The sequence below is a fragment of the Melozone crissalis genome, unplaced genomic scaffold (genome assembly GCF_028551555.1).
Source record: "Melozone crissalis strain CALT ecotype California unplaced genomic scaffold, PUWL_Pcris_2 ptg000066l_1, whole genome shotgun sequence".
NCBI lineage: Eukaryota > Metazoa > Chordata > Aves > Passeriformes > Passerellidae > Melozone > Melozone crissalis.
The window spans coordinates 9636824-9658140 of NW_026535844.1; the positions used below are offsets into that span (position 1 = coordinate 9636824).

Consider the following 21317-nt stretch of genomic DNA (forward strand, 5'->3'; position numbering starts at 1 on the left):
GACTCTCTCTGGAAACCCCAACTTGGCTCCCACTCATTGCAATACTCCCGGAGCAGCAACCATCCCAGACAAAAAACAAAACAATGAACCCCAAAAACTATATGAGATAAAAAACCATCCCCTAGACACTGCTACAGGTAGATAATGAGATGATTGGCTCTCACAATTAAGGGATGACTATTGTGTGTATATTAAGAAAAGCTATAGTGATGTATAGTTATGTTATTCTAGTTTAGATGTCCTCTGTTCTCCCCATAGATCCTTTCCCCCCTCTGCATTGCTGTTTAAGACAGGTACAAAGAAGGTGTGCACACCTGCCTTGCATGGGGCAGTTGGGAATGGAAGCTTGGTGCTCAGGGGGCGAGGCATGGCAACACATGACCTCCAATCCCCTTACAAGAAAGCATCTCCACCAATAAATGGCACAGAAGAGCTGCCTGACAGACTTTGGGAAGGGCCAGGGGTATAAAAGACTGAGCATCCATCTTGAAGATGAACTGGCCATGGGGTATCCATCAGGGTAGTTCCCAGTGCTGCGAATTTTCCCTTATGCAGTCCTTTTGTTGTATTTTTGTCAAAGTTTAATAAACCTTTTAAATTTTCAAAGTGAGCAGTTGTTTCTCACAACACCAAGTTAAAAAGAAACTTGCCAGAGGAGGGAGGCCTTGGGCCTTGTCCTATGTCCCTTCCAAAGATGCCAGGTGGATTTTACCAGACTGCCCCAAGTGGGAAGGCTGAAATATCTTCTGGTGACAGCATGTCAGCTAACAGGGTGGCCAAAAGCATTTCCAAGTGCTTCAGCAACTACAGGATCAGTTATATAAGTATTTTTGGAACAAATAATTTGAAGATATGGGATCATGGATGCAATAGACTCAGACAGAGGAACTAATTTTACAGGAAAAACTCTCCAAGGGGTTATGACTGGCTTAGGAATACAATGGAACCTCCATCCCTCCTGGCACCCCCAGAGCTCAGGTCAGGTAGAAAAAAAAACGAGTGAAGAAATAAAGAAACACCTTTTGAAGCTAGAAACAGAAACCAAGATGCCATGGGTACAGCTTTTGCCATTGGCTCTGGCAAGAAGAAGAGACAGACTCAGGGCAGATATTCAATTATCTCCCTTGGAACTGATGTCTGGAATTCCTTACCCTGGTAATTCTCCACCTAGAGCAGGGTGGAGATGAGGGATGTACATTTAAGGCAGTCTGTGGCCACAATCCTGTCTCTTGTGAAATCTCTCCCACAGGAAGCTGGGCTGGCACTGAGCCTGCCCTGGCACTTTGCTGCTGCCAACACCCAGCCAGGACATCGGCTCCTTCCTAAGGAGTGCAAAGCAGCACCACTGGTGGCCAAGGGGCCCATGCCAAGTGTCCCTGAGGCCAGAAACAGCCGCCAGCACAGCTCAACACGGGGGGACCCCTCAGCCTGGCCTCAAGGGGTCTGAAGCCCCGCAGATTTGCACTTCCCGCCTGCAGCAGGAGGATGGGAGGCCGCCCCTGAGCCTGCCCTGAAGGCAACGCAGCAGCAGCCAGGGCTCCACAGCGGGCCAAGCCCCTGCGCCTGCCCACAGATCCTCGCCTGGAATCCTCTGCAATCCTGGCCACCCTCCTCTGCCATCTCCAGCCCCTGGCAGGACAATCCTTATTGTCACTGTTTTCTTTATGTTAAATTGTTTCTGTGCCTTCGGTTGCCACAGGTGGTGGGGAAGACAATGTGAGAATTTGACTAAATAATTAGATTACACTATTAGAATATTTTCCTTAATAGTTTATATTGTCAGTCAGGGTTGGGCCAGAGGTAGGAGAATCAATTTGCAGCCTTAGGAGAAGAAGCAGCAGAAGTTCTTAATTTTAGCAATTGTTGGGTCAGGAGGGGCATGAGCACCTGAAAGCTGGCCATGGGTGACCAGCCAAGCCGCACTTAAATGGTGGGTCAGCACCTCGAGTGAGGTCCATAATGGAACGGGATTTTGGGATGAGGAAGGAAGTCCATGGCAGCTTCATTGCTCTGAAAGAGGTATTTATTGCCTAAAAAGGACGGGTGTTTATTCACAAATGCAGGAAAAAGCATTTGTGAATAAACCTTGCCTTTGGGTTTAGACTGTTGGACCCCCAACTGCCCTCCTTATGATTGTTGCAAATACTGAGGCAGATGGAATGAAACCCAGTCAGATGAGAAATGGAACATTTCAACATCAGACAGTATTATGTTATCTACATCAGATAGTATTATATTATCTATTAGCATGAAAAGGAGAAGTTTTTGCAAAATTAAACAACTCAAGGACAGAATTATGTCATTGGGTCAAAGAAGACCCAGGAAGAGAAGATTAAATCAATGGTATTTAAAGTTTGTAAAGGCAATTACTAAGAAAATAAAAGAGGAGGGATTGAAACAAATAAGACGAATGTGTCTTTACAAACAGACCGTGTGAATCTGCTTGGGGATAGGGCCATGCACTCAGAGATAGGGAAGTAACAAAAGAAGCTATTAGCTCTGGAGAATGTACTGATCAACACAGACTGTTGCTCAGCCAAGGCCCTGTTAAATTCCTGAACCTAGAGCATGAGAACACAGACTTAGTCAAATAATGAGTAGGTTTTTCTTTCTTTTATATAATGAAAGGGGGGTGCATATTGGGAGGGGGTGCATAGAGCAGGCGATTCGGTAACTCTGTACCTTCTGATTACCTTGGCCGTGGGAAAAAGGAAGAGGGTGATGCAGCAGGAATTGTAAGATAAAAGAGAGGCTGCATCCTCCAACCATCTGAGAGACCCCACGGGAAATGCCCCATGGCCTCTCCCTTTATTCGAATAAAGTTACAAGACCCCTCTGTCTCCTTTTTGGATATAAACCTCTGACATGGTGGGTTAATTCCACACACATTCACCCACCCCGACCCACCCAGCCCGCGTTTTCCCCCTCACCACCCCCCTGGTGCTGCACTGAGGCCGGCTGAGGCCTGTCGGAGCGCGGAACGCGGAGAGCGGCGCCGCCGGGTCCCACAGAGCGCCCTCAGCGCTGCCGACAGCCCCCGCGCCGCCTCAGCCGCCCTCAGCCGCCCTCAGCCGCTCCGGCCGGTCCCGTTTGCGGGCCGGGGGACACTCACCGGCACCGGGGTCACCGGAAAGGCCCTGGCACCCGCTGGGCTCCGCCGGGACCTCCCAGAGCCGCGGCGTTGCCTGCAGGTCCCGGAGCCCCGCGGCGAGCAGAGGAAATGGTTACGGACCGCCCCGCCCCGCCCCGCGGGAATGGGAGCGGCAGGGCCCGGAGGCCGCTCCTCCCCCATGTTATGAATAAGAAACTTGACTAGGCCAATATTCAAGCAGCAATCAATTTATTATTTAACATGGTAAAGTATGAGCAATACAGCGCTGGGTACAGTGCGGGAAGTTTTCCCTCCAACTGCACACCGATAATTGATGGTTACAGGTATTTATTGATGGTTACAGGTATTTATAGGGGTCCCCATCATTTTTTTTCAGCAGTTTCTATTTCCAATTTTTACTCATCAGCAATTTTTATTCCAAATTATTACATCATAACTCTATACACTATTGTGATTTTAATTTCACAGGATGTATCTCAAAGGAGTATCCCCAGATGGTGATGGTCCGGTTTCTGAAAGAAGAAAGAGGAATCCCATCTGGTGGGGTCCAGCTCCCCAGATGTGTCCACCTTTTAATTGCAGAGACTCTAAATCTCATAACAGTGATGTCCAGCTTCCCTTTGGTCAAAACCATAAACCCTTCAGTTGATGTTCATCTTCCTTTCTCAAGCTGTTTTTCTCTGCTTCAATAAGGCGTGAGATAAGCATGTTTCCTTTATATATATTCCAAAGCTATAGTTTCAAGGATACAAGTAATATTCTAAAATTATACTTCAGAAGGTTATTATTGCAGAGCTGCTTATGGATTAAATGCAAGCAAAAAGCAACATCTTTAACACCTTAATTCCAATGCTCCTAAATCAATCAGGGTTAATTGCAAACAAAAGATAGGTTCAAAGGCCTTTTTCCATGCTTTATTTTCCTCAGTTATTATTAGAATTCACAGCTCTCCCATTGTCGAGGTCCACACATTTTGCATTCACAAATGCACACGTCTCCTGTTTGTACCTGACACGAAACACAGCTTTGTATTTCACACCCATTCCCCAGTGCCTCCCAATAACCTTCCCATGCACCTTCCCCAGTCCATCCCAGTGCCCTCCCAGTTCCCTCCCGGTACTCCCTGGTGCCCGCCAGCAACCTCCCAGTAACTTCCCAGTCCCCACCCAGTTTCTCCCTGTGAAAAACGCCAATCACTTGTTTTTAAAATTTTTAAAAGTTTAATAGTAATAAAATGGTTAAAAAGAATAGTAACACGATTAGAGTAATAACAATTTGGACAAATTGAATTAGGACATTATGAGACAATAAAAGTAAACAATTACAGACATCCGAGTACCTTTTTCTGGGCATCAGGAGCCGAAAAAGGACCCCCGTTAACAAAGGATTAACGCTTAAGAACAACAGCCTGTTGCATATTCATACACCTCATACACGATGCATAAATTCCATTCAAACACAGGATTCCGTCTGGTCTTCATCAACTTCTCCCCTCTAATCCTAACAGCGCCTTCGAGGCGGGAAGAAGTTCGTTTCTTCTGATAAGAGGGCAATAAATTCATTTTCTCTGGAAGATTTAGGTGTCCTGCTATCTCGCTGCAAGTCCTTTCCTTTAAACAAAGCATCTTCCATAGCACAGTTTCTATTTTAACAATTTTTATAACCTAAAACTATATTTAACACAGTACTTAAGAGAATTAATACAGCATTGCTTTCTAACACAACACATATAATATTCATTTTAATATTTGCAAAAAGCCAATCATAAAATACATGCATTTTTCACATCCCAGTCCATCCCAGTCCCCATGAATTCCCTCCCAGTGCCCTTTCCAGTTACTCCCAGTCTCCTCCCAGTGCCCACCAATTACCACACAGTAACTTCCCAGTATGTCCCAGTGTGTTCAAGTCCCTCCCAGTCCTATTCAGTCCACACAAACCAATTCCCAGTCTCTGCCAGTCACATCCCAGTGCTCCCAGTATCCCCTCTAGTCTCTTACAGTTTCTCTCAGTCCATCCCAGTCTCCTCCCAGTAGCTCCCAGTATATTCCAGTTCCTCCCAGTCCCCTCCAGTGCCCACAAATCCCAGCCCATCCCAGTTGCCACCAGTGCCTCCCAATGTCCCCCAGTATCCTCCCAGTTTATTGCTGTTCCCTTCCCAGAACACCGTGTTTATCCCAGTCCATTCCAGTGCTCCCAGTCCCGTCCAGTGCCCACCAGTCCCTCCCAGCTCTTCCCCAGTGCTTCCCAGTCCCTCTCAGTTCCCTCCCAGCACTCTCCACTGCTCCCAGTTCCTCTAAATCCCTTCCAGTATCTCCCAGTGCCTCCCAGTCCTCCCCATTCTCTTCCCAGTCCTTCTAAGCATGAACCAATCCCCTCCTAGTTTGTCCCAGTGCTCCCAGTTTCCCCTCCCAGACCTCCCAGTTCCCTTCCAGTGACTTCCAGTCTCCTCCCGGTGGCTCCCAGGATCCCCCAGTGTCCACCAGTAACTTCCCAGTGCATCCCAGTACATCCCAGTCCCACCCAGTGCCCACAAACCCCTTCTCAGTGTATTCCAGTTGCCATCAGTCCCTCCCAGCCACTTCCCAGTCTCTCCCAGTTAGTCCCAGTCTCCTCCCAGTGACCCCCAGTGCCCACCAGGAGCCTTCCAGTCCCTCCCAGTGCTCCCAGTACATCCCAGTTCCCTGTCCCAGCATGGGCAGACAAGCTCCACCCCCCAGACTCTGCCTGGCACCAGCAGCAGGAGGGGAAACTGAGGCAGTACTGGGAGGCCATGGACACCTTACTGGGAGTACCGGTTTGTACTGGTTTGTACTGGGGGTGGGACTGGGAGGGCATTAAAGGATTTTAAAAAGGGATCAATAGGGGTTGAAGGGTGATTTTTTTGCTGGTTTATACTGGTGTTGGACTGGAAGAGACTGGGAGGTCACTGGGATGTTACTGTTCCATACTGGGAGGTGACTGGTTTATACTGGGGGAGGTCACTGATTTGAACTGGGGGGTTACTGGGAGGGACTGGGATGAACTGGGAGTTACTGGTTTGAACTGGGAGGGTAACTGGGCCATACTGGGAGGTCAGTGGGAGTTACTGGGATGAACTGGGAAATCCCTGGGGGGTTACTGGGCTGCACTGGGAGGGGATTGGGAGGGCATTGGGATTTACTTGGTCTATACTGGTTTATACTGGTTTGGACCTGGCATGGTCCAGCAGGGGCCATCCCATGCCCAGGTGTTGCCCTTAATGGTACTAGATGTTACTGGGACGAAATTGGGATTTCCTGGGGCTCTACTGGTTTCTACTGGTTTGAACTGGGATTCACCTGCCCCACAGGGGGTGCCACCCAGCCAGGGGCTGTCCTTGACCAGCATCATCCTGGTGGACATCTGCTGGAACCTGTGGGGACTGGGAGCACTGGGAGGGAACCGTGTGTATTGGTTTGTACCGGTTTATACTGGGAGGGCACTGGTTTGAACTGAAAGGGTTTAAAGGGGGTTAAAAAAGGGTTAAAAGGGAGTTTGGGGTTACTGGTTTATACTGGAAGGGCACTGGGAAGGGTTAAAAGCAGACTGGGAGGGAATGGGAGAGCCCTTACCAGTCTGTACTGGTTCATACTGGTCTATACTGGCCTATACCAGTCTATACTGGTTGGTGCTGGTTCATACAGGTCCATACTCATTTTAGAGCTCTGGATGCATTGGTGTTTTTCAGGGAGTGAAGCCCAAATCTGTACCATAGGCATGGGGAACAAAGACACGCAGAGCTCCTTGCTTGCTCCGAAGAAGAGAATTTATTGTAACCAACTGAGCTTTTTTATACTCAAAACTTGCCCCAAACTTAACCAAAATAAGCACGCGTTGTCTGCCTGCCACTGCAGTGTTGCTATTGATATGTCCCTTTACCCAATCAGCTCACTGATCGTGTGGTGTCCACGCATCTCCTCAGCCAATCCCTGCCTCACACATGAGGCAACTACCAACCCACTCTCTGGCCATGGACCCACAGCTGAACCTCCCCAGAATGCCTTTTGGTGAACAGAAGTATCCCACTGTGGCAGAGCGGGAGGGAGCCACCATCGCCGCTGTACTGGGCCCCCTCAGTGGCCACCAGAGGGGCTGAGGGTTGGTGACCGTGCTGGGGTGCCCACGGTGCCACTGCCATCGCACACACATCGTACACCCACTGGGGGGGTTACACACCCACAGTGTGGCGCGGACAGGCACAGGCAGGGCACAGAAGGGCCGATGGCACTGTCGGCATGCTGTCCCTGCAGCCTCCCCAGGCTGCTGGGGGGGCAGGAGCTGCCATGCCCCGCCTCACCTTTGCCTGTGCTTCAGGAAACAGCTCAGGCTGGTGAATGGCAGCACCGTGTGCGAGCAGAGAGTGGGGCTTGAGGTGCTGGGGACCCGGGGAACTCCCTGTGCCTCCCGATGGGACTCGTGCACACCCGTGTTCTCTGGGGCCACCTCAACTGCGGGTTTGCCACTTCCATTCGTGAATTTTTCAAGAGGAACCAGATGTGTCTGGAGGCACTTGTTGCGCTGGGATGGGACTGAAGCCCGCCTGAAGCAGTGGCCAGGGACTGCCTTGGGGCCCTCACCCTGCTCCCACGGGATGCTGCTGCTCTCCTTTGCTGAGGGGGTGCTGGCAGAACTCCAGCCCACCCGCAGTGGTCCCCAGGTGCCCCCAGCAGCAGCAGCAGCAGCCAGGGCCCCCCCAGTGCTGCCCAGGCCCTGCCATCTCCATGCCCCGTGCCTGGTGCCACAGGCACGTGGAGATGCTGCCGTGGGGCAGAGTCCTGCATGCACAGTGGGACGTGCAGGGCCAGTGCAGTGTGCCAGCAGCTGCGGGGTGAGAGGCAGAGACATCTGACACCCCCTGGAACCTCAGCGGGGCTGCGAGGAGTCCCTGGGCAACAGCACCTGCATGGCCAAGCAGGCACCGTCTGCAGAGTTCGTGGAGGATGTAGGAGTCACTTGTTGTGTTGTACCATTTATCATGTTTCACTTCTGGGTTTTGGTGGGGTTTTTGGTTTGTGTTTTTTTACTTGTTTATTTTGGTTTTGGTTTTGCTTGTGGTTTTGGTTTTCTTTTTTTTTTGTGGCTATTTTTGTTGTTATTACTTTTAATTAAGATATTTTCTTTTTTATAATCAGCAGAAATCCTTCCATGCCTATTAACAGCCAGATCTAGGGTGAAAAGAGGTGGAAGTTGGTGTAAAGGAGCTGTAACATGTAGGAAAGACATTCTGTGCTGTTCTTGTGAGCCAGCAAAGGCCTCCTGAAGATAAAGGAAAGCCCTATATCTCTCCTGAGGAAGACACCAAGGTTGTCCCCATGGAGACGTGATGAAGGAGAGAAAGTTAAGCGATACAGATTCCAGCTGGCTCACAGAATGGTGTGGCTCCTTGGTCACTCACTGAAAACTTTGTTTATTTCTTGTAAACCAATGGGCAGTGAATGTATATGTAAAGTGAATGTAAATATCTAGAAAGAGTATAAAAGCAGCATGTTGCTATAAGAAATCTCTTTCACCCTTCTGATGGAGTCGTGGTACTTTGTGCTGTGTCGTGCTCTATAACAACAGCAACATCCCTACAGAATTCAATGAAGAAGTCTCGCATCACAGAAAGTGAGGCATGTCCCAGGTGGCCACTGAGACACAGAGCAGGGAGGTGGAGGGGATGGGCAGAATTGTCCATCCCATGATAGCCCCGAGGAACTGTTTTTCCATTGGTAGTGATCTCCTTAGGATACCCTGGATCAGTGTGAGCTGCACAATACTGTTATCACGTCTTTAAAGTGGGCATTGGAATCTTTATCTCCAGTCCTTAAACCTCTCTAATTAGCTGTACACATGTTGAAGACTTGACAAAGGGGCTGGGAAGGTAACAACTCATTAGGTCTTTCTTCATTTCAATGAAACCTGGAGTGTATTTGGTGTTGAGTCCACAATCCTCAGATCCTGAGAGGAGATAGCTGCAGTCCCTCAATAAATCCAAATCAGAATAAAAACCCAAAGTGTCTTGGAGCATGAAGAGTTGCCACTTGAAACCCTTCCTGATGAAGTCTGGCCAGAGCCTTGTTAGCACCAGTGATGGGAGGCTGTGGTTGCAGCAGGCAGAGGCACTGGGCAGGAGGCTCTGGTGCTGAGCGAACCCGTGCTTTGATGGAGCAGAAGGGCCAAGGCCTGATCCTGGTCCCTGGGACGAGAGCTCCTGTCTCTCCCAGAGCCCAGGGTGTTCCCTGGAGGCAGCCCGGGCTGTGCTGGGCAGTGCCCAGGGCAGGACAGCAGGGTCATGGTGCCCAGGGTCCCCAGGGCTGCAAGGACACGGCACCAGTGCCACGAGCACAACCTGACTCCTCACACACCTCGCTGGTGCACACGACTGCCGCGGCCAAGGGGACCAAGAGCTCAGGCACTCGAAGGCAGGCTCGAAGCTCTTGGGGAAGGGCCCTCTGGGCAGGCAAGGACAGGGAGTGCTCCTTCCTGATCCTCTTTCAAGCACTCATTCAGCCCTGTTGGCTCCTTCACCACTGGCCCCGCTTTGGCTTCCCTTGCCCCACCTGTGGCCTTTCTGAGCCGTGCTAATTCTGCCCAGGCCAGCAGTGCCATTAAATGAGTCCCTTCCATAAGCTCTGCTGGCCTGCTGCTCCTCACACTGCCATCCAAGAGATCCCACCATGAGGCAGAGAGTTTGTACACGGAGAGCGGTGAAAGCGAGGAACAGGCTGTCCAGGGAGGTGTTGGGGTCTCATGCTTGCAAAGATCCAGAGCCACGTTGGATGGGGCTTTGAGCAGCTAGCTCTGGTTGAAGATGTCCCTGGCCATGAGTTGCCTCAGGTAATTTTTCCCCTCTTGCGGAAACTGTATTGTCCTGGATCTGAGCTGAGGTTCCTCCCAGGATTCTCCTGAAGTCTTCTGATCTCTCATTTTGGGACCTGAATTCATAACCACAGGCCCACAGTCTTCCAGGGAACATATCCAATTTGTTGTTTCTCCTTTGGAGGTAAATTTTTTCTCTGCAATCTACCCAAGACTCCTCCCAGGTATGTCCCAGAGTCTTTACACCTCCTGGAGGAAACTGAGAGGCCAGGAAGCAGCTGCAGATTCCTCCAAGGAATAATCGCAAGATATTTTGGATCATTTGGAAGCATTTCTCTATGCCAGGATGCACTGGAGGGTCCTCTTGGCATCGGCCAGTCTCTTTTCCTCTCAGGTTTAGGCACTTGATATCCCAGGTAGAAGCCCCAGGCTTCTCCAAGGCAGGTACCTGAGGTGATTTTTCTTTTTTCATGGAAATTGGATCTTCTGTGATCTACCTGACACTGTTCCAAAGAATCTCACAGAGTCTTGACCTCCAGGAGAGAAGGTTCTCCTCTTCAGGAGAACAAATGCTGTCTGGCAGCCCTAGGAAATCTGCCCAAAGGGATTTTGTGGCAGGAAAGAGGGAGCTGAGCAGGGCTGCAGGAGTGCTGTGCTGTGCTGCCTCGGGAGCAGCTGAATGGGGCTCCTCTTGTGCTGGGGTGTGTCTGTGTGCCCTGCGTGACACTGTGAGCAGCAGCTGGATTGCCTGTGGGGCAGGCTCTGTGTCTGGGGCTCTGCAGAGGGCTGGGCAGGGCCCTGTTGGTGCTGAGCCCCAGGCAGGGCTGGCTGGGGCTGTGGGGCTGGCTGGGCTGTGGGGCTGGCTGGGGCTGTGGGGCTGTGGGGCTGGCTGGGCTGTTTAGAGTAGAAGTGCACTGTCTAACGTAGGTGATAGGTATTGGGAATTAAGTGTAAATAGGATAAACGTAGTTTGTAGTATAAAAAGACAACACCATCTTGGGGGCGGTCAGAGTGCTCGTGGCTGCCCTGCTGAGCAGACCTCTGCTGGGCAGAAAGAAAATTTTATAGATAAGAATTAATAAACAACCTCAAGACCGAAAAGTGAAGAGTCCAGACTCGTTCTTCAGCTGCGCGGGCCGAAGCAGAGACACCCTGCACATCTGGGGCAGCAATGAACCACCAGCTACCCGAGAAGTGTCATCTGCTGGCTGGGCACGTTCCAGGAGGGCACAGATAAGCCTCTTGGGAAACAGCCAGAACAGCCCGAGAAGCTGCAGGCACTCTCAAGACCATCCAGAGAGCTTCTGCCGAAGAGACTCATACCCAGAACAGTGTGGAGCAGAACCAGAAGGCGCCTGGATCCTCTCTCCTGTGAGCTGCTGGCTGGTGTCCAGGTGCACCTTCAGACTGACCCGACGCATTGCCTGCCCTCAGGAGAATTGCTCACAGGTGCCTTGCACTGACTCTTGGTGTCTGTGTGCACACAGGAGTGCCTGTGCTGGGGAAATGTGGCAGAAATGCTGCTCTCTGAGGGCTTGGAGTGCCTTGGATAGCTGAGCCAGTCAGGCCTGTAGGGAAGGGTGAGTCACAAGGTCTAAGTGAAGTTAATTGCTGCTAAGAGTTGTTCTTTTGCTAGGTAGTGAAGTTTAATATAAGTTATAAGCTAAGCTGAATATTGTTAAGTGTTTTTCCACTGTGAAATCATTAAGTCCTAGGTTATAAGTAAGGTTAAATACTGTCAAGTGCTGTTCTTTTGCTAAATGCTGAAGTCTAAGGCATCAATCAAGGCCTGTTAAGTCTGAGCTCAGTGTAGCTTTTCGGCTCCATTCCTTTTATCCTTGCCCATACTGTCCTTTAGGCACACACACAGGTGCACAAATTTCGATAGTTCTGGGTTAATTTCTGGTTTGATTGCCTGGATTTTGTTTGGTTTTGTTGTTGCTTTGTTTCCTTGGTGTGCCTGAAGTGCCCAGTCAGGAGCAGAGTGACTCTTGCCAAGGAACTTTGTGCTGCTGTTGGTTAATATTAAATCTGGTTTTTGCTGCTCCCTTGCTTGGAATTTTTCAGCGCTCTCAAGGCCTCATTGGTAGCAGGGTGAAGGAGCCCTGGCCCAGGCTCTGGCCTTGGGGGACATGGGGACGCTGCCGGGGGGTCCCTGTTCCCCTGTGCCACCCCCAGGGCCCCGGCCCCCCGTCCCCGTGTCAGGCTCTGGGGTCGATCTCATGGAACATCCTCTGGGGGAGGCTGCGGGGCCAGGGGCGGGGGGACCCGGGGGGACAGGGGACCCCACTGTGCACGAGCAGGGTTGGACTGCTCTGGGGGGAGCTGTGAGGGGGGCTGGGGCAGACTGACCTCCCCAGGGACCTCACACAGCCCCTGTGATGTCACACAGCCTCTGTGATGTCACACAGCCCCTGTGATGTCACACAGCCCCCGTGATGTCGCACAGCCCCTGTGATGTCGCACAGCCCCTGTGATGTCACACTGCCCCTGTGATGTCACACAGCTCCTGTGATGTCACACAGCTATCTGTGATGTCACACTGCCCCCGCTATGTCACACAGCCCCTGTGATGTCACACTGCCCCTGTGATGTCACACTGCCCTCGCTATGTCACACAGCCCCTGTGATGTCACACTGCCCCTGTGATGTCACGCGGCCATCTGTGATGTCACACCACCATCTGTGATGTCATACAGGCCCTGTGATGTCACACAGTCATCTCTGTGATGTCACACAGCCACCTGTGATATTACACTGCCATCTGTGATGTCACAGCCCATGCTGGGATGTCACGAATCCCCCTTGTGACGTCACAGAGCCAATGCTGGCATATCACTCTGTGATGTCATACAGCTGCCTCCTGGGATGTCTCAGAAGACACTGTGATGTCACAAATTCACCCAGTGATGTCACTGCATGTTCTCTGATGTCACAGACTGTTCTCTGATGTTACTCAGACACCCAGTGATAGCACAACTCACTCTCTGATGCCACAGAGCCACCCTCCATGATGGCAGAGTCTGCTCTATGGCATCACATCCTATCCTATCATGTCACAGCCACCTCTGTGATGTCACAATCCCCTCGGTGATGTCACACAACCCTCTCTGTGATGTCATACTGCCACTCTGTAATGTCCCTGCACATACTTTGACCTCACTCCCTGCTCTGTGTTGTCACGGAATCCCCTCTGTGATGCTGTAGCTGCTCAATGACCTCACTCAACAAACTCTGCGATGTCAGAGCCCAATCAATGACCTCACACAGCCCACTCTGTGCTGTCACACAGCCCCTTGCTGACATCCCAGCTGCTCTGTGCCTCTGTGACACAGCCACAGAGGTGCTGCTGTGACACAGCCCCCTCTGGGCCATCCCACAGCCCCTGCCAGTGCTGAGCCCTTGTGAGCTCTGTCTGTGCCCTGCTGGTGTCCCTGAGGGGCCCTGGCAGTGCCCCAGCCCTGCTGGGCTGTGCACAGGAGCTGCTCCTGGCCAGAGCTGTCTCTCTGCAGCGCTGCCCTTGCCAGGAGCTGCCTCTGGGCCAGGAGCCCGGCCCAGCTCAGCAGCACAGACACAGCACAGGGACTTGAATCACCCTCTGGGGCTTTGGTGCTCTTTGCATCAGACCCAGTCCCTCAGAGAGGGTTCAAAGAACTTCTCAAGAGCTCAAAGTGAGATTGAAACACTGAATTTGCTAGATTTAATGGGTCTCACTGAGGGACATGACTGAGAAAGTGTCCCCAGGTTCCAGTTAGAGCAGAACCCGGGAGGCAGTGATGACAGCTGGGGACAAACAAGGTAAAAGTGTCTCTGGTGCTGAGCAAAGCTGGATGTGTTTCAGGAATGCCAAGGGCCCAGGCCTGAGCCCCAGTCCCTGGCCAGGCAGATCCTGTCCCTCCCTCCTTGCTCAGGGCTCTTCCCGGGATGGGCACTGGCATGTAGGGATGTGCAATGGCAAGGGCAGGAGCATGGGGCGGCCCCTGCCAGGCTGCTGAGCAGGGACAAGGAGGCAATGAGGCCCCAGCCCTGCAAGGGTCACTTGTCTCCTGCTCCTGCCTCAGGCCCAGGGCCAGCAGCCATGGCCAAAGTGGTGCCCAAGTTGGCTCTGGCAGGGCTGTCTTGCAGCTGCTGCCCCTCCCTGTGCCCTGTGCAGCCCAGGCTGTCCCACGGTGTCCCTGCCCTGCGCCTCTGTCCCTGCAGGCTGTCGGCATCCCCCGGCTGCCCCACCTGGCTGGGCCCTTCCTTTGCTGACAGCTCTGCCTCCTGCCTGCCTCTGCCTGCCCACACAAAGCCTTGGGCTGCTCCAGGCTCCTGCTGGGGATGTGCTGCACCACAGCCCTGCCCTGGCAGGGAAATTCCTTTCTCCTGGTGCCAGTCTGGGCCCCCCCAGCTGCCCTTGGCATTAATTCTTTCTCTCTCTGGCTGTTTTCCACTATGGCAAAAGGATCCACCATCCCTGAAATCTCCCTTTAAACACTCTCATGGCTCTGCTCCACTGTCCTCAGTCTCCACCCCACTGAGCACAGAGCTCCTTTGTCCCTGCACAGTGCTCATGTGCCCAGGGCCTCCAAACCCCACCTTGGGACACCCAGAGGGGAATGGCCTTGCAGCAGAAAGTGCCCAGAGAGCCCAGAGCCAAAGAGCCTCTCCCCTGCAGGCACTGCTGCTCCGGTGCATTGAAACATTTCCAGTGCTGGAGTGGGCTGACGGCTGTTCCTCATCCCACCCAAAAGAAGCTGATGGTTGGATATTACTGGAGAATTTCTCTCAAGTTGAGCCTGGCAGGGGGTTCTTGACAGGGAGAAGCTGCTACAAGAAATACCCTGATGCCTCCCCCAGGCTCTGTGTGTTTCAACGCTCTTGGCCTTTCCTGATGCTTCTCAAATGAAAAGAAATTCCTGGGGCAGCAGCAGCAGGATTTGCCTCTCACCATAAAATACTGTTACATCAGCTGGTTTTCCAGTCCATCCAGCTCTTACAGTGGCTATCCTGGCATGTGTCCAAACCCTAAAGATGTTCATATCCCCAAAGGGTGACACAGGGTTTTTCCTGTTGTTCAGACCTGGAAGACTTTGAGGCTTACAAATAGAAGGGGGAGTAATTGCAAGGTGCTGTACTGTATTTATAGTGGTCTTTTAATAAGCAATAAAATTACAGATGGACCATGATAGGAAAATAACTTGCTGCAGGAAAAATTCCTCAGGATACCTGGTTATTCTCAAGATCTATTGCTGCCATTGAGTAGGGAATGACGGACAACAAGCCATGTCTGAATAACAACAGATTAATGTTGTGCTCTCTTCCTGAGTCTGCTCCCAAAAGATCGGGGATTGACAAAGATAAAGGAATTTTAAGAGCTGGTTTTGGTTATTTCAGAGAAAGTCTAAAAGGGAGAAGGGATTGAGGTGATGAAGAGGCTGTCATTACCTATCCTTTTCAGTGCTGTCTATTGGAGCAAAAGTGAGCAATGTGCCCTGCTGGTGTTTAGATGTTCTGAGTCCCTCAGCTGTGAGTTGGTTGCCGTGCTGTCCTGCCTGGTGCTTGCTGGATGTGCTGGCACAAAGAGCTTGGGCCCTTGATGAAAATGACCACAAATGAGTTCCTTGGGATTTACTGGGCTCAGAGTAAAAGGGATCAAATTCAGGTTTGATCTACAAAATGCTTCTTCCCTTTCAGGGTGGTGAAGTCCTGGCTGCACAGCTTGCTCAGAGAACCAGAGTAAATTAAGTTTCAGAATTCTTCCTTTCTGTCCCATTCCTATTCCATAAGTTCAGGTTTGGTTTTCAGAGTGCCACCTTCTCAGCTGGTTGCCATTTGTGTCCTGCCTTCTTTCCTGCCTTCCTTGGTCTGCTCCTTTTCCCTTCCACAGGGTCTGTCTTTACCTGTGGCAGCTCCCAGACAAAGACCCTCCCCTGATTTTATTTTTTCCTTCCCCATCCAGGTGCTCAAACAGCCCTGGATGAAGTTTTGGAGGCTGGCAGTGAAATGTCTGTGGAAGATCTTGCTGCACTTGTGTCTTGGCCCCTTCAGAATTTGGCCTTGAAGGGCAGGACCGTCTTTTCCTTGCTGGCAGCTGGAATTGCAGCCCATGGCAGTGAGTGCCAGAGATGTCAGAGGGCGATTGCTGAGGCTGCCAGGGTGCTGCTCCTGCCGTGCCTGCCAGGGGAGCTGTGCAGGGCAGGGTCAGGCTGCAGCAGCTGGCTGGGCTCCCCAAGCAGACAGCAAAGGCGGCTTTGCTGCACATTCTGCAGCTGGGAGCAGAGGGAAGAAGGGCAGGGAGTCCCTGACAGAATCCTGGAATGCCTGTGCCTGGAAGGAACCTGCCCGTGGTTCCATCCAGGCTCAAGGCGCCATGAGGGAGAGGGGCCTCTGCCCCAGTGAAGGCACCAATGAGACCACAGGAGAACAAAACCAGATTGTTTTGTTCACGGATTCTATTGAACAAGAAACGGGAGCTCGGGAGATCGAAGTGCGAACGAGGTCCTGGAGAGAGAGAGCTCAGGAGACGGTCAGTTGGAAGCAGGCGCTGTTTAAGGTCCGCTCCTGCATTCTGGGATTCCAGAAGACTTGACGCCATTTTTGGGCTCCAGTCCCCCTTCACTGCTGCTGGCGTTTCCCGGCTGGGTTTGGGGCGCGCTGTCGGGGCGCCAGTAGGAGCTGTGCAGCTGCAGGAAGAGCTCCCGGCAGCGCACGCGCCCCCCCAGGTGGGCGCAGGCCATGAAGACGCCGCCCAGCTTGCGGTGCAGGGCGTAGCTGGGCTCGGGGGGCGGCCCCAGGCGGCCCCGCAGCATCTGGGGCAGCAGCCCCCGCACCCCCCGCGCCGTGCCCTGAGCCCCGAAATCGAACGGCTGGGAACCCCAAAAAGGCTCCCCCAGCAGCAGAACGGCCTGGAGGTGCAGGGACTCCATGGCCTGGGGAAGAAACAAAATGTGGGTCAGGAGGGACGGGAAAATTCGGGGGGAAGAGATAAAAAATTGGGGGCCAAAACCCCAAAATTCGGGGTGAGAGAGACCAAAACTGGGGTGAGGAAACCCTAAATTGGGGGATAGCCCAAAATTAGGGTGAGGAACCCAAACATTTGGGATGAGGAACTCCAAAACTGAGGAACAAAACCCCAAAATTGGGGGGTGAGAGAGCCCAAGATTTGGGGTGAAAAGGAAATGCAAAATCTGGGGGAAGGAACCCCAAAATTGGGGGGGTGCAAAACCCCAAAACTGGGACAAGAGAAATCCCAAAATTGGGGCAAGAGAGTCTAAAATCGGGAGGGCAAAACCCCAAAATTAGGGGGGTGAGGAAACCAAAAATTGGAGGGGGAGGACCCTCAAAATCAGAGGGGAAACCCCAAAATTAGGGTGTTGGGGCTGTGAATATTTGGGGGTGAAGAACCCCAAAACTGGGGGGCAAAACCCCAAAATTTGAGGTGACAGAGACCAAAATTGGGGTGGGGAACCCCTAAATTGGGGGAAACCCCAAAATTAGGATAAGAGAAATCCTAAAATTGGGATGAGAATGCCCAAAACTGGGGTGAGGAAGGACCTGAAATTGGGAGATCCCAAAATTGGGGCAGAAGCCTGAAACTGAGGTGAGAAAGCCCAAAATTGGAGTGAAAAACCCCAAACTGGAGGGGAAACCCCAAAACTGGGGTGACAAGACCAAAATTGGGATGACGAACTCCCAAATTGGGGAACCTCAAAATTCGGGGTGAAAGGGACTCAAATTGAGGTCAGAGAGAACCAAAAAATGGAAAGACCCCAAAACTGGGGGTGAGGAGAGAACTCCAATATTAAGGAAGGAAAAAGCACCAAAACTGGGGGTTTTTGATCCCAAAATTGGGTGAAAGTGGTCTAAAATTGGGTTTTTGGCTGCAAAATTGGGCAAAAGTGGCCTCAAAACTGTTTTTTATTTTTTCCCCAAATTCAGTGAGTTTGCCCCAAAATTAGGGTGAAAAGAGCCCAAAATCAGTTTTTTTCCCCAAAATTGGGGTAGTAGTGGCCTCAAAATTGGGGGTTTTTGCCCCAGAATTGGGGAAGGGAAAAGGCTGAAATTTGGGGGTTTTGACTCCAAAATTGGGGTGAAAGAGGCTTAAAATTGGGGGTTTTGTCCCCAAATTCAGAAGGTTTTGTCCCAAAGCTGTTTTTATTTGCCCCAAAATGGAGGAAGGAGAAAGGACCTAAATTGGGAGAAATGGGCCCAAAATTGGGGTGAAAGGGGCTCCAAAATTGAAGGGTTTTGCCCCAAAATTAGGGTGATAATTGAAGTTTTGGTCCCAAAACTGGGGGTTTTGGCCCCAAAATTTTGGGTTTTTTGCCCGTTCTCACCGGGGACTCGAAGCCCGTCAGGAATTTCAGCTCCCGGGATTTGCTCAGGATTTTCTCCTCGTCCCTGTCAGCCGCAGCCCGAATCACCTGGAACCCCAAAATTCTGATTTTTTACCCAAATTTCTGGGTTTTACACAATTTCCAGATTTTATTTCTGGGTTCTTTCCATCAAAATCCCCTCAAAATCCTCATAAAATCCCCCAAAATTCTCCAAAATCCTTGAAAATCCCCCCAAATTCCCCATTTTTCCCAGTTTTCCCCCCATTATTTCCCCTTTTTTTCCCATTTTGCACCTTTTTTTCCCATTTTACCCACACTTTTCCCCATTTTTCACATTTTTCCCTTTTTTCCCCAATTTTTTAAACTTTTTACTGTTTTTCCTGTTTTATCCCATTTTTGTACTTTTTTCCCATTTTCCATATTTTTCTCCTGTTTTTTTCCTGTATTTTTCTATTATTTTTTCCCATTTTCCCCTTTTTTCCCCCATTTTTCTCCTGTTTTTTTCCTGTATTTTTCTATTATTTTTTCCCATTTTCCCCTTTTTTCCCCCATTTTTCTCCCATTTTCCCCATTTTTTCCCAATTTTTCTCAAATTTTGCCAATTTCTTCCCATTTCTCCCCATTTTATTCCATTTTCCCGTTTTCCCCACTTTCCCCCATTTTCCCCTTTCTTCTCATTTTTCCTGTTTTTTCCCATTCTTTTCCCATTTCCCCCCCCTTTTCCCCTCTTTTTCCAATATTTTCCCATTTTTCTCCCATTTTCCCCATTTTTTGCTTCCTTTCTATTTCTTCCTGCGTTTTGTCCAATTTTTCCTCATTTTTTCCCATTCTTTTCCAATTTTTCGCATTTTCCCTTAATTTTTGCCCCATTTTTCCCATTTTTTTCATTTTCCCCCCATTTTTTCCCATTTCCCCCATTTTTTAAATATTTTTTTTCCCATTTTCCCATTTTCTTCCCCTTTTCTCCCCAAATTTTCCCACTTTTTAATTTTTTTCTTTTTCCCCCATATTTTCTCTTTTCTTATTTTTCCCATTTTTCCCTCTTTTTGCCCATTTTTCCCCACCTCGATGTAGAGATCGGTGAATTCCTTCTCGAAGCTCCGGCACGCCCCGAAATCCAACAGCGTCACCTGGGGGACAAAACCACCAAATATCCAAATAAATCCTCAAAAATTCCCTAATTTGGGGGATGGGGAGGTGGTTGGGCTCTCCTAAAAAAATCCCCCAAAAATTTGTCCCAACTCCTAAAAAAATCCTAAAAAATAAAAAAAAAATACTGAAAAAAATTCCAAAAATGCCTAAAAATTCCCCAAAATAAAAAAGAATCCTCAAAAAAATCCTGAAAAAAATCCGAAAAACATTCTCAAAAAGTCCTCAAAAAATTCCCAAAAAATCCCCCAAAAATATCCCAAAAAGTCCTGAACACCCCCCCCCCCAAATCCTCAAAAAATACAAAAAAAATACTCAAAAAAACCCCTCCAAAAATACTGAAAAATATCCCCAAAAATCCTTGGAAAAAATCCTCAAAATATCCCAGAAAATTCTTTAAAAAAACCCGCAAAATCATGAAAAAATCCTCAAAAAAATCACAAGAAAATCCTCCAAAATCCTCAAAAAAAATACCCAAAAAATCCTGGGAAATTTGTCAAAAAAAAAAAAATAAATCCCCAAACAATCCCCCAAAAGTCCTGAAAAAAATAACAAAAAAAAAATATCTTGAAAAAAAACCCAAAAAATCCTGGAAAAAAGTCCCCAAAAAATCCTGAAAAATTGTCTAAAAAAATCTCCACAAAATTCTCAAGAAATTCCAAAAAATTCCTGGAAAAATCAAAAAAAATCCTGAAAAAATCCCAAAAAAATCCTCCAAAATGCCCAAAAGTCCTCAAAAAATCCCTAGAATTTTTTCAAAACATCCCCAAAAATCCTGAAGAAAAATCCCAGAAAATCTTGAAAAAATAAAAAAATACCCAAAGAACCCTAAAAAAACACAAAAAAACACACACACAAAAAAAAAGTCCTCAAAAAATCCTGGGAAAAAAATCCCCAAAAATCCTTAAAGCTATGCCCCAAAAATCCTGAAAAATCTTCAAAAATCCTGGGGAAAAAAATTCCAAAAAATCCTCAAAAATCCCAAAAAATTCCCCAAAAACCCTGGAAAAAAATCCCTAAAAAATCCCCTTAAGATCCCATTTAATTCCTCTAAAATCCCCTAAAACCTCCCCAAATCCCCCTAAAATCCCACAAAATTCCCGAAATTGGCCAAAATTCCGATTTTTTTGCTCACTTTGTGCCTCTCGGGGTCGTAGAGGAAATTGGCCCAGTTGGGGTCGGTTTGCATGAAGCGGAACTGGAAAAGCTCCTGGAGGCAGAGCCGGAGCAGCTCCGTGCAGATCTGGGCGGGAAAGGGTTAAATTTGGGTGGGAAAGGGTTAAATTTGGGAGCGGGGGCATTAAAAGCCCAAAAAAAAACCTGAAAAAAAATCCCAAAACTATGAAAATTCTGTTTAAAAAAACACAAAAAAAATGCAGTAGAAATGCCACAAAATCTCCCAAAATTTCTCAAAAGTTCCTATAAAACCTTCACAAAATCTCCCCCCAAAAATCCCCCTCAAAATAAAAAAAAATCCCCAAAAATTCCCATAAAACCTCCACAAAATCCCCCCAAACAAACCCCCAAAACCCCCAAATCCCTCCAAAACTTCCCCCAAAATCCCCCCTAAAAATCCCCAATCTCCCCAAATCCCAAATTCTCCCAAATCCCCCCAAAAATCCCCAAATTCTCCACATGCCCACCCAAAAAACCCTAAAAATCCCCAAAAATCCCCCCAAATTCTCCATAAAAATGCTCCCCAAAATGCCTCCAATTCCCTCCAAATTCTCCCAATTCCCAAAATGTCCCTAACAACCCCAAAATCCCCCCTAAAAACCCCAAAATTTCCCAATCCCCCAAAAATTCCCCCAGAAATCCCAGATCCCCACAAATCCCCTAAAATCCCCAAAATCCCCTGAAAAAAAATCCCTAAATCCCCCAAAATCCCCCCAAAAACCCCAATATCCCTAAAACCC

The 21317-nt window shown here is 49.5% G+C and overlaps 1 protein-coding gene across 1 annotated transcript; it reads right to left on the reverse strand.

The window, feature by feature from the left end:
• Window positions 1-16464: 16464 nt before the first annotated feature.
• Window positions 16465-20644, reverse strand: LOC128945586 (atypical kinase COQ8B, mitochondrial-like; the record flags this gene model as incomplete). Its single annotated transcript, XM_054289322.1, has 4 exons — window positions 16465-16845; window positions 18253-18339; window positions 19317-19382; window positions 20537-20644. Coding segments are annotated over 4 exons (642 nt in total), but the record flags the coding sequence as incomplete, so codon positions are not given.
• Between the last annotated feature and the right edge of the window lie 673 nt (window positions 20645-21317).